The 12491-nt window shown below is 49.1% G+C and overlaps 2 protein-coding genes across 10 annotated transcripts in view; one reads left to right on the forward strand and one right to left on the reverse strand.

Moving 5' to 3' along the window:
• TUT4 (terminal uridylyl transferase 4) overlaps positions 1 to 12417 on the forward strand; it is an 82728-nt gene extending 70311 nt beyond the window's left edge. For 3 of the 9 annotated variants that reach the window (XM_074221425.1, XM_074221430.1, XM_074221434.1), the window contains 3 exons: positions 2315 to 2468; positions 5877 to 6097; positions 12165 to 12415. The gene's annotated coding sequence lies outside the window, so the exon portion shown is untranslated. Of the gene's footprint in view, positions 1 to 2314; positions 2487 to 2625; positions 2715 to 5876; positions 6098 to 12164 lie in introns of those variants that run through there. The other 6 variants (XM_074221431.1, XM_074221433.1, XM_074221426.1 and 3 more) reach the window with 5 other exon arrangements.
• Positions 311 to 12274, reverse strand: PRPF38A (pre-mRNA processing factor 38A). Its single transcript, XM_074221438.1, has 10 exons — positions 12092 to 12274; positions 9899 to 10058; positions 7116 to 7237; positions 5972 to 6057; positions 3314 to 3427; positions 1524 to 1636; positions 1359 to 1385; positions 1042 to 1139; positions 779 to 827; positions 311 to 455 (listed from the first exon to the last, which is right to left on the reverse strand). The coding sequence occupies exons 1-10, from the start codon at positions 12219 to 12221 to the stop codon at positions 413 to 415; spliced, it is 942 nt and encodes a 313-aa protein (XP_074077539.1). The 5' UTR covers positions 12222 to 12274; the 3' UTR covers positions 311 to 412.
• Positions 12418 to 12491: the final 74 nt, after the last annotated feature.

Here is a 12491-nt window from a genome sequence, read left to right on the forward strand (position 1 = left end):
CAGGTCCATGGAATCTCGACCTACGATTATTTCCACAAGGTGCCCACTGTCACTGGGACTACACCACAGTCACCAACAAACGAGGGGAGGGAAGGGCCGGTTCACAGCACCCAACAGTGATCATGGTTTAATCTGTCTGCAGATAAACCTGGTGTGATCAGAAAAAAAGGAGTCATGACAGCCCTTAGGGCGAAAGAGCCTGTTCTTCCACCAGTTAAATGGGGAAGGGTCCCAAGTAAGTCTTCACATCACAAAACTCAGCATAGTTTGGCTTTGGCCAGTTAAAAAAAAGTCATAGAAACTGGGGCAGGGGCAGGGGCCAGGAAGAGCTGCAGAAGGGGCTGACGGCGGCAGCAACAGCCACAGTGATGAGGCCAGTCTAGGCGCCAGGAGAATGCTGGTCAGGTATCCATTACTCATTCCCTCTCCGACTCTTCTTGTGGCTTTTTTTCGACCTGCAAGAAGAGCACAAATGACTTCATTCAGCACCTACCCAGGGGTCATTCCCTGCTTCTGTGGTCACTTGTAAAGTACCTCACGTCCCAGACCTGCCCTTCGATGAGGACCATGGGCAACAGGCATTTATTAGGCACCTCCAGTATGCAGACAGTCTGCTAACCACTGAGGATAGAAGGCCAGCAGACCCTGGGAGGCAGATGGTGCTGGGCCAATGAGGCCCTGTCAGTCGGGCTGCTTCAGACAGACTCGCAGGCTCTAACCCACAGCCAGTCTGCATCTGGGGGGCATGCGACTCCACCGAAGACTGCTTCTCAAGTACCTTTCAGGGGACTTGGAGTGGCTCCTATGTCTGTGGCTCCGGTGGTGGCCTGGGAGAAGGAAAGACAGTGAGATAAGGGTTTCAGCCCAGACTCCCACATGGAGCTGCAGGAGAGCAGCACTCAGGAGGCCTCACCCCCAGCCCCAGGAGAGACAGTCATCCATGCCCAGGCTTCGAGCCCAGAGTCCCAGCCCCATTGCTTCAAACAGGGCAATGGGAAGGGCTAGGAGATCGATGTGACTGCACACAAAGATTGCAGATACCTGGAGACTTGGATCGGGAGCGGTGCCGCCGTTCTCTGGAGCGGCTCCGGTGGCGTCGTGGGCTCTTGCTGCGATGTCTTTCTCGACGGGGAGATGGACTGTGTGGACACAACATTAGAACAAGTCTTGAGACAATTCCAGATCCCAAAATGGGGAGCTGGGTTACCCAGTCCTGGTCCCTCAGGTCTTGTGAAGACCATGGCAAAGTCAGGATCCTAACCCAGCTCTGGCACCTCCAAACCTGGGCTCCTACAGCAATGTGTCCTAAATGTCACTTAACTGAACACAATCTATTCCCAAAGGAGTAAAACTCTTACCTCCTCCTTTTGGGCGATCGACTGCGTCTGCAAAAGAAGAAAAAAATGATTCTTTTGAGCATGTGGTGGCCAGCCAGACCTCCCTATGGGGCAGAGCTGCTCCTTATCTGCATGCAAAAACTGCAGCCTTAGGGCTTCAGGAGTGACTGCTGGCGCCCCCATTACCTCCTTGGAGAACGGCTCCGGCTTCGCCTGTAGCGTAGCGTGGGGGAGCGGCGAGGCTTGTCCAGGTCTCTATAGCTTCGCCGGCGGTGATCTGGGGATGGGGCCCTCTCCAGCTGGAAATGGGCAAACCATAGAGAGGTCAGCTCTCTAGCTCAGGGGCTTCAAGGAGATCCCAAAGCTCCTGCCCAACAATGAAGTTGCCCCGGGGAGTCTCTGACCTGGCGACTGGCTGGACACAACTCTATGGCATGGTGCCAGGACTTTATTGTGTAACAGTAAAGGAGCTGAGGAATTTGGGGGAGTATAGTAAGACTGACACAAGGTGAGCACAAAAAGGGAAAAAAACCACCACCATCCAAATGAATGGTCACGTGGCCCTTGATGGCCCAGGACTGATGGGGGAAAGCCCTGCCCTCTCAGACAGCATCCCCAGAAGCCAGGGTCCACTTTCTTCCTTGCACTCTCTTAACTTCATCACTGGCTCCCAGGGCTCAGGAAGGGGAGCTGTGGACAATCACATTCAAAATTCTAGCACCACCAGGAGCATCCTCCTGATCCTGCCCCTGCCAGGGAGTCCATCTCCCTCTGGAGCTGGTGTCCTAAAGCTCACTGGGCCCTTCTCAAGAGCTTGCTGGAGCTCACACTGACCCTCTGGACCAGGCACTGTGTGCTGGGGAGGGGCAGGACCTACCATTTTCTCACAAAGTGTTCTTAAATTCACCACCTCCCCCTCAGATTATAACTCTTCAAGGAGAGGGCGCTGGTCACCAATTTCCTTTGTCTCTTCACAGTACCCAGCCATGTACTTGCTCTGGCCCTCGCACACTGGGAGTGCCCCCAACCCAGAACAGAAGCTTTGAGGCTGTCCATCTGAACCAGCTACTGATGAAGACCCACCTACAAGGGCTGTCAAAGGTGGGAGGAAGAAGCCCAGTAAGGCATCAGGTACCAAGGTGTGGGTCCCTTCCTAAGGCCATCCCAACAGTCCCACGGGTTTGGTCACCAGCCTGAGAAATGGAAACCAAAGCCTGGGAAGGGACCACAGGGAGGAAGGGGAGCCCCACCCCCCCATCAGGTCAGGCTGCCTTCTCTTGATTTCCAGGCTCTCTAGCTCAGGGGCTACAAGGGCAAGGGGGCACTGGCAGAGTCTGCAAAAGAGCTGGCTCGCCCCCCAGAATGAAGGCACTTACAGAGGGCTCCATATGAGTTTCCTCTCAAAGGACTTCTTCAACATCCCTTTCCATGCAAGTTAGAGGAGGAAAAAGACCTGAGATTGAAATCCTACAGACAGTGAATGGTACAATGCCTCCTGAGCCCAAACCCAGAACTTTCCATCCACTGAAATCAAGGACTGTTCACTCGCCACTTTGGGGTCATGGACCCCTCAAGCAGTCTGGGAAAGTCTATGGATCCCTTTCCAGAATATTTTTTAATACATAAAATAAAATGTGCACAATTACAAAGAAAATCAAATATGCAAAAATGTAGCTACCAAACTATTGAAAATAAATGGATAGAAGGACAGACAGATAAAGCTGTTTGCAGACTCCAGGTTAAGAATCTCTGACCTGGAGATATCAAGCCTAGAAACTTTAAAATAAACCGTGCTCCTTCTGTCTCTCTGGTTCTGACTGAGGCAGAGGCCACCCCCTAGAGTCAGACAGCCATAACACAAAAGAAAGGACCCTCCCCATCCCTCTTATGGAAGAAGCCCAGGTCAGATAGAGACCCAAACCAACAGGAGAGGCAGCTCTGTAGAGAAGCCAGGAGACCCAGTCCTGTGGCCTGACCTTGTCATCATCATCTTCCTCTTCTTCCTCACTGGACTCCACATCATCCATGTCCTCCTCCAAGGCACTGACTCGAGGCTCCAGCTGCTCAGCTTCTTCCAGCACATACCGCTTCTACAAAGAACAGAGAGATGAGGGCATTAGCACTCTCTGACCCAATCTGTGAGGAGGTAGCAGAAGCCCCTTCTCTCCCCCCCCCCCAGCCAAGACATTTCTGGGTGAAAAAATAACAATAAATTTCAGCAGCATGGCAGTGTTTAAGAGAGCCAACCACAGACAGAGGCAGGGAGACCCGGATTCAAGCTCTGCCTGGGGAATCCCAAGCAAACCGCTGAGCTCAGTCCCCCCAGGCTACTGTCTTAAGACTAGAAGGTGCAAGAGGAGATGCTATCTGCACTGGGGAGTTCCTCCCTGAGAGTGATTTTGAACATTTGATCATTAAAAGATCATTGGTGGAAAATTCCATCCACATCCAGAGAAGGAACTGGAGTTTTAATGCAGAACAAAGTTTACTATCTTCACTTTTTTAAATTTGTTGTTTGTTTTTCCTTTCTTATGTTCTTGTTCTTCTTTCACAGAGTGACTAATATGGAAATATGTTAAATGTGATTGTACATTTATAAATAACCTATATCAGGTTACTCACTATCATGGGGAGGAAAGAAGGAGGAAAATGCAGTCCTCAAAAGCTTACAAAAAATGAATGCTAAAAACTATCTTTACATATAACACATAGCTAGAAAAATAAGTAAATAAGTAAATAAAGGGGGGAAGGGGGAGGGAAGATCACTGGTAACTTTGGAGAGCTGCTTCAAAGAGTGATGAGATTGGAAGCCAGAAAGCAAAATGTCCAGAAGTGTGAGGGATTGGAGGCACCAAGCAGTCTCTTCAAATTTATCCACAAAGGGGAGGAGAAACCATGGGTAATGCTAACATGGGGCACTCCATGGTCTGGCCAGGAAGTTCACAGAGCTAGAGAGTTAGAAAGGGCCCTGGAGCCCAAGCTGAGAAGCTAGAATGGAAAGGATGCAGGAATAGCAAGTCCTCTGGTTCAGCCTTCACCTGGAAAGCCCCCAAGGAGATTGCTGAGTTCCAAATAGGCCAAAGGGATTTTAGATCATTTCTGGGGCTGGAAGGGTTTGAACTAGAGAAACTCCTCCTATGACAACTTGGACAAATATTCCCCCTTTGCTTAAAGGCCTCCAGTGACAGATAAACTCACCTCCTCCCAAGGAAGCTTTTCCCCTCATATCAAAGCAACAAAAATTCTCTGAATCTTCCATCCATTACTGTTGGTGCTCTCTTTTCAGGCTAACAGAGTATGTGTCAAAACCAAGTAAAAGTAAAACCAAACCCTCAGTCTCACCAGAACCACTCAAAAAGTTAGTGGAGATCTGTGTCTCCAGAACTGGCTTTAAAACAAAACAAAGACACAAAACAAAAAAACCCCTGGAATTCTGGTGACTTTGTCTAATTTGCCCCCAAGCTTGGTTCTGTTTTATTCAATGCCTCTTAAAGTGGGCTTCTTCACCTAGAGTTAATGACTTTCTTTAAAATAAGTATAGAATTGTGGGCAACTAGATTTCCCCAGAACTGGCTTCCTTTGTAATACTACTGCTTTGTATATTTAAAGAGCAAGGTGCCTCAGCAGGCCAGACCAACAAGCTGATGAGCCCCTGTGATCAAAAGGTGGAGGCAACTGGCCTCAAGTCCCTCAAAGAGCCAATCTGACTTTGAAGGATAATGTAGCCTGAACAGAAAAAGCCTCTGGGCTGAGCCGGGGGGGGCCCGCATGGCTCTGCCTGCCCAACATGGTAGCCAAAGGCAGCAGACATTTATGTAGGCCTAACCTACAGCAGGGGAAATTTCAGGAAAGGGGTCCAATATGGTCTTCCAGGATTTCCAGGGCTATCTTGGGGAGAAAAAGCTGGCCTCAAAGCTAACAAGATATGGGTTCAAATCCCAGCTGTGTGGCCCTTGGAAAAACACTTAACTCCACCCTCTGGGCAACTCTAAAGATTTGCAGATGCAGAGAGTGCTGACCTGGCTCCTTCCTACAGGAGTTCCCCAGAGCCCTCTGCTCAGCCCAGACCACATGGCAGAAGGGGACTCCTCTTCATCCTCCCTCTCCCTAGGGGTTCTCAGCCTAGGTCAGAGCTGTCCTGGAGGAGGACCCAGCTCTCCAAGCCCCCTGGGACAACATGGGCCTGAGTCTAGAGCTGTGTCTCAGGCGCCACCTGGTGGTAAAGAGATGCTGAGGCCCTTGGGGGTGGGGGGCAGCTTCTTCAGTCCAGCTCATGAGCTTGAGCTCAAGGCTTCCCTGCTGGAGCCCTGCTCTGTGGCCCAGCTCTCCTCAGTCCTTCCTCATTTTGGAGGTAGAAGCAGAGACCCCAGGAGGGAACAATTTGCCCAGGGCACATCAGGGCCAAAACCTCCACCTCTGGAGTCCCGGGTTCACCACCTTGACTACACCATGTTAACCTGTGTTTCCTTAAGTCATGAAGGGGGAGTCCCCCCCACAAACCTTCAGGGCCCAGTTTTTCACTTACTACTCTTTTTTTAGCTCCTGTCACTTCCTCTGAAACACCACCCCACCAGCCCTTCTGCAAGCCTTGCCAGGGGCCATCCTTGCATGACAGGCCTATCATCTTCTCTTACCTGAAGCCGAGGCAGGATGATGTCACAGACCCGCTCACTGTGTAGGAGTTCATCGATAAACTCATCCACATGCATCAACTCGAATTCTGGGAAAGAAACTCAAGAGCTCAGGACCCAGAACACCAGGTGGGAACTGAGACTTAGCAAGAAAGCCAAATATATGGGCTAGTGACCAACAGGGCCACAAGCAGAGCCCCTATGAACAGGTTCTGATGTGATATAAGGAGGAATTTCCTCAAAATGAAAGTACTGCAGCCAATGGGCTGGGCAGTCCTATAAAAGGTTCCTAATCCCCCAAGAGCTTCCAACATTTGACCACTACGCTTGGACCTTAGAGACATAAAAAACAGATGGTCCCAACCTCAAGGAACTCAGACTCTGTTTTACCAAATGACAAAAGCTGAAGCCCCTGTGGGAGCCTTTATTAAGCACCTATTATGTGCTACAGGATACTGAGAAAGGTAGAAGCCAGTTCCTGCTCCTGAGGAACTCACAACCTAATGGAGTAACCAGAAGCAGAAAGCATAGACTGAGGGGGTGGTCCCCAAGGGAAGGCTTCCTGTGGGTGTTACATTTTAGGAAGCCAGGAGGTCAAGATGAGTAGGAAAAGCATCCCAGGCAGGGGGCACAGCCAAAGACTCCCTGAGGTTAGAGATGGAGGGTCTGGTGGAAGGACCAGTCAAGAAGCCAGGGTCCCTGACTCCTAGAGTAGATAGAGGGGAAGGAGGTGTAAGAAGACTGAGAAGGTACAATGGGGCCAGGCTGTGATGGGCTTTAACAACCAAACAGTACTTTATATTTGCTCAGACCTATGCCCATGGATGGGAGTAAGCAGAGAACCAATGACCTTTTAACAAGGATGGGGTGGGGGGTGAGGACAAAAATGGTCCAGGGGTGTCAGGCATGCTACTTGAGGCTCCCTTCTCTCAGTATCCTCCCAAGAGGAGGGTTGTCCTTTCCCCTTCCCCCTTCCCCAGTTCCACAGGGTGAAACATGTCCTCAGAATAGCATGGGTCTAACCTGCTAACTGGAATTTCAGGAGATCCCTCCAACTAAGCAGGCCCTGGGAAGACTGGGGACCCCATGAAGAGGACAAGATCAAACAAAAATATGACAGGGGTCACGAATCCAGGCCCCCGCTCACCTCCATTTCGGTTCTGGCTCTTAATTTTCCGATAGTCATTGTAAAGAGGTTCCAGATACTTGTAGCAGTCGATGGCAGTACCCGTCAGCCTCATATAGAGGGCCCCCAACATGCGGACATACCTGAAAGGAGAGACAATGACATAATAGGCCACCCTAAGATTCAGGAAAAGGCTAATTCCCTCCATACAACTGATCTGTCAAGATCTCTACTCAGCCTAGAACCCAAAAAGATCCAAGAAAAGGGAAAAGCCTCATGTACATTACTATATTTATAACATTTATAGCATTATGGTCTCTCTGACGACAGACAACTGGAATCTCAGGGGATGCCATGAACTGAGGAATAACTGAACAAATGAAGTGACATGAATTTAAAGGATTACTTATTACTGTGCCATAAGAAAGGATAAAAGAGATAATTTCAGAAAAACCTGGGAAGACCTGTATGAACTGATGAACAGTGAAGTTAGCAGAACCAGGAGAACAATTCTACACTAACAATACTATCAAGATTAAGCACACTGCGGAGTGGCTAGGTGGCAGTAGATAAAGCACTGGTCTTGGAGTCAGGAGTACCTAGGTTCAAATCCGGTCTTAGACACTTAATAACTACCTAGCTGTGTGGCCTTGGGCAAGCCACTTAACCCCATTTGCCTTGCAAAAAAAAAAAAAACCCTTAAGAAAAAGATTAAGCACACTGAAAAACTTCAGATCTCTGATCAATGCAATCACCAGCTGTGATTCCACTGGGCAAGGAAGAAGTATTCTCCCCACTCCTAACAGTGAGCTGATAGACTGATGCTACATGAACAAGTGGGGAATTTGTTTTGCTTGACTATGCACATTACTGGAGCAGCTAGGTGGCATAGTGGATAAAGCACCGGCCTTGGAGTCAGGAGTACCTGGGTTCAAATCCGGTCTCAGACACTTAATAATTACCTAGCTGTGTGGCCTTGGGCAAGCCACTTAACCCCATTTGCCTTGCAAAAACCTAAAAAAAAAAAAAATGGAGGACTATGCACATTACAAGTTTTGTTTTTCTTAAAAATTTGGATGAGGGGGCAGCTAGGTGACACAGTGGATAGAGCACTGGCCCTGGAGTCAGGAGTACCTGATCAGACACTTAATAATTACCTAGCTGTGTGGCCTTGGGCAAGCCACTTAATCCCATTTGCCTTGCCAAAAATCTTAAAAAAAAATTTGGATGAGGAGTAGGAAGCAGAGAAAATAAAGATATATTAAATGAAAAATAAAATTAAATGGAAAAACATGTTTTTATATCAGGCAGCTTGTTAGTGTGACTAGTGGTTTACTAGTGATGTGGCCTGTAGCAGTCACCTCATGGTCCTAGATTTCTTCTTCTGCCACTTGAGGTTAACCCTCTTCCTCCCAATCCCTGGCTCCCAGGAATGCCATACAAGGTGCTTTGATAAAACAGTTGCTGAATGAGGATTCATCAGCTCCCATTTGGCAGACTAAGGCAGCCTGCAACCTCAGGTGAAGGCATGTGGCTCAGCCCCTCACTCATGTGCCCCATAACCTGGAAGCTTCACTTCTCAGGCTCCTCAAGTGTAAAATGAGCAGTGACTGTTGAGATGCCCACCTCCCAAGGGGGTCATGGGGATACAAGGAGACAGAGAATGGAGCAGAGCCTTCTGGAACGCAGCCAGAAAACATCAACTCTTCTCCCAGGACTCATGTCTTTGGCACTTAGCAGGATTTAACTGGAGTTCACTCACAGGCTCCTTCTCCACTCTCATTTTATATTTAGGCCTCAAGAGACAAAAGAGATTTGCCCAGAATCCCAGAACTTGTGAACATGAGCTGAGAGGTAAACTACTGTGATTGTGCCTAAAACCCAGGTTATCTTAGCTATCAGAGAGGGGCAAATCGAAGCTGAAAACTTCTATCAATGAAAGCTGTCCAAAGTATTATGGAATACCATTAGAAGAAGAGAGGTCCCCACCATGGGAGCTGCTCAAGAGAAGAGGGAATTTTCCCTTCACTGAGGAAAGGCTGGATCAGGGGAACAGCAGGCATCACAGCAAAGGAATCCTCTCTGTAATGTCTTTAATAGAAGCTCACGATCTTTCCAAGGCCAACTGTTCTGAGAACAATTCAATTCCAAGTTTTTCTTTCTGAAGGAGAGCCGAACCTGGGCTTTGATCTGCACTGTCATACCTGGAATGAGGCCAACCCTCTTCCCTGTGAGAGCCCAAGACCCAAGACTCTCCCCTCCAGGCCACAAGATGGTCACTCACATTCTCTCCCCTGCCCTACTGTGAGCCTCCACTAGCAAGCCTCCAGCTTATCAGTGAGTCTCATAAAAGGCAATATACATCTGGCCTGAGCAACAAACTCACATTCCAAGTTCACTTTTAACAAAATGAGTTGATGAGTGGGGATGCTTTTGGGAACAAGCTTCTTGTAAATCATCCCCGTAAAAGAGCTTTACAGCTAGAAAGTACCTTCTAATCCAATTTCTCAATTAACTAATGGGAGACCAAGAACACAGAGAATTATCAAAGGATTTTTCATACAAACATAAGTCAATCTCTACTGAAGATCTACTGAAAAGTTAAAATTCAATCAGAAAGTAAAGACTAGCACAATTACCAAAGAAACAGAGGTTACAGTCCCCAAGGACAAAATCTAGGAAAAAAGAAATCCTATGGAGAGTCGTGTGCTGGAGCTTTGCCTCCCCAGCCAAACAGTGTTCCAATGAATGAGGTCTAGGACCCTAGTTCAGGTGGAGAAAAAGTCCACATGGTTCTCACTTACTTGAAATCTTCATTTTTAATGAATTCCACTATGATGTCCTTCTCTGGTTGGATCTGCAGCATCTTCAAGGTCAGGCATAGGAAAGGTGTCGGCTTGATGTTGCCACCATAGACACCCCCCACAAACCTCAGTTCCATGGCTTTATCAACAACAAGTTCCGCTGAAACCAAAAGATGAGCAAAATGACAAGGAAATTCTAAGGTTAACCTTACAAGCCTTCAGGAACTGTCAAAGGGCAGCAGCAGAGCTTGACATTCAGCTTGGTAGGTTCAGAAGAAGTCAAATGAAACTCTTAAGACAATAACTAGAAAAGTGACTTTCCATTTAGTCTATGGAGGCAGGCATTCTTAACTGATACTAAGGGGAACCCCAGGAGGTTGTTGCAATGTAAGTGATAAATAGTAATGGTAGGTGATAAATGATTTAGTGGAATGATAAATGACTTAATAAGGGATCACCTATTTCAATCCTTTCCCTTTATTTCAATCATGTAAAACCAGGGCTGTCCTTACTTTTCAAAGTTTTTGTTGTGGGGGCAGCTAGGTAGTGCAGTGACTAGAGCACCAGCCTTGGAGTCAGGAGGACCTGAGATCAGATCCAGCCTCAGATGCTTAATAATTACCTAGCTGGGCAAGTCACTTAACCCTACTGCCTTGCAAAAAAACAAAAAACAAAAAACCTAAAAGTTTTTATTGAAACAAAAGCAATATATTTGGATTTGCCATTTTATTGAGAGATCTGCAGTAGCTTGGCTTCCACTTTGTTTACTAAAGCATTTTTAAACCCATAGAGGGATGCATAAAAATCGCACCATGGGTCGCCAACTGGTCACATTTTGGACAGCCCCGACATAAAACAACATCATAGTCAGCTAAACAAATTGAGTAACTTCAAGCTGTATAAAGTCATATTGCCTCGGTGCCCACCCCTCCTCAGGATTCCTTGTCCATTTTGCTGCCATTCTCTTGTGCTCCAGGGGTCACTGGAAGATTGCCACATCTCAGGTGCTGCTTTTCAGGCCTCTGCATAGTTTATAAAGTCTTCCCAAATGTGGCTTTATTTTTTGGACACTGGATGCTGTTGCTTGTGGTTTGTGACATTAATGTCTTGTTGTTGGGTTTCAACCCTTTTAGGATATAATCCCAACAAAAAAGTTAAAAGCACATACCTTCTACCAGAGTGCTCTACAAAAAGCCTACAAGTTTACAAATAAGGAGTTCTCCTTCCAGGGTCAGTCAGTCCATAAACTAATGTGTCCACCCTGTGCTAAGTAAGTGCTAGGTATACAAAATAAGTCAAAAAGGAGCTAAGGGGTGGAGAGAAGCAAATAAAAAAGGTACAAGCCGGCTTGATATGGGATATGAAGAGGGGCTGCGGAGGGCCTCCCCCCAGGATGGAAGTTAGAGGAGAAGGGAGGTCGACGTGAGGAGAGAGAGCACTCTGGACTTGGGGGTCAGAGCCTGGAGATGGGGAGTCTTGCTTGTGAAACAGCCTGGAGGTCTAACAAGTCTGGAAGGTACAAGATGGAGGCATACTGCTTTTTAACTTTGTTGAGATTTATTTTTGGTCTGTTTTCTTTCGAAATATGGAAAAATGCTTTAGGCGACAACCCACATAGAGCCTATCTTAAACCGCTGGCTTTTCAAGGAGGGCTGGAGTGGGGGGGGGGGGGAGGGAATTTGGAACTCAAAGCTTAAACAACGAATGTTCCAAATTGTTTTTACGTGTAATGGGAGGAAAAAAAACTAAGTGATTGAAAAAAGGAGTGGGTATGAGGGGCCTGTTGTGGCGCTGCAGCAGCTGCGAGGAGGCTGGCGGGGGGAGCCGGCGCGCCGGGGCTCGGGGTTGCTTAGGCGCTCGCTGCTCTCGAGCTCCGCATCTGCGGGACGGAGGGAACTCCCTTGGAAGGGAAGTGCTTGGGGTCCGCTGCTCGGCCCGGCCCAGGCCGGGGAGGTCCCGGGCAGACGCGGCCGGGCCAGGCGAGGAAGGGGGAGACCCGCTGGCTTCGGTCTCCCCCGGCTCCTCCCATCTCCCCTCGGCCAAACCCCACAGGGAGGGCCCCAGGAGCCCAGCCATCGGCGGGCCACCCGCCCTGCCCAGAGAGGGGGCCCCGGCGCACGTCGGGGTGGGCAGCGAGCCGGGAAGGGGAGCTCCCTCCCTGCTCCGCCCGTCCCGTCGGCCGCGGCCGCTCACCCGTGAGCCCGAAGCACTCCTCCTTCCAGTATTTGGACTCGTAGATTCGAGTCCGGATGATCTTCTCCACCAGGTACTGCGGGTTGGTGCCGTGGATGCTGTGGGCATCCTTCACCGTCCGGTTCGCCATCTTGGGAAGCTCTCGGCGCCGCCTCCGCGGCCCTTCCGGCGGGAGCTTTGGGCGTCATTTCCGCACGAGCCGAGCGGGAAGTGGGACGTAGACGTCACTCCGGCGACCCCCACCCGCACACCGGGCACGCGACGCCTCTGCCCGCCCAAAAGAGGCCTCGCCAAAATGACGTAGCAGGAGGCGAGCGGAGGGGGAAGGGGCGGGGCTTCCCGACGTCGAACGTCCTTTTGAATCTGGGAGGGGCGGCAGAGGGGGAGAGGCGGGGCCAAG

The sequence above is a fragment of the Macrotis lagotis genome, chromosome 2 (genome assembly GCF_037893015.1).
Source record: "Macrotis lagotis isolate mMagLag1 chromosome 2, bilby.v1.9.chrom.fasta, whole genome shotgun sequence".
Lineage (NCBI taxonomy): Eukaryota > Metazoa > Chordata > Mammalia > Peramelemorphia > Peramelidae > Macrotis > Macrotis lagotis.

Coding starts and splice junctions, on each gene's coding strand:
- PRPF38A (XM_074221438.1), bottom strand. CDS start 12,221: ATGGCGAACCGGACGGTGAAGGATGCCCACAGCATCCACGGCACCAAC. Junction 1,386..1,523: donor CGGAGCCGTTCTCCAAGGAG/GTAATGGGGGCG, acceptor CTTCTTTTGCAG/ACGCAGTCGATCGCCCAAAA. Junction 1,140..1,358: donor CGATCGCCCAAAAGGAGGAG/GTAAGAGTTTTA, acceptor GTGTCCACACAG/TCCATCTCCCCGTCGAGAAA.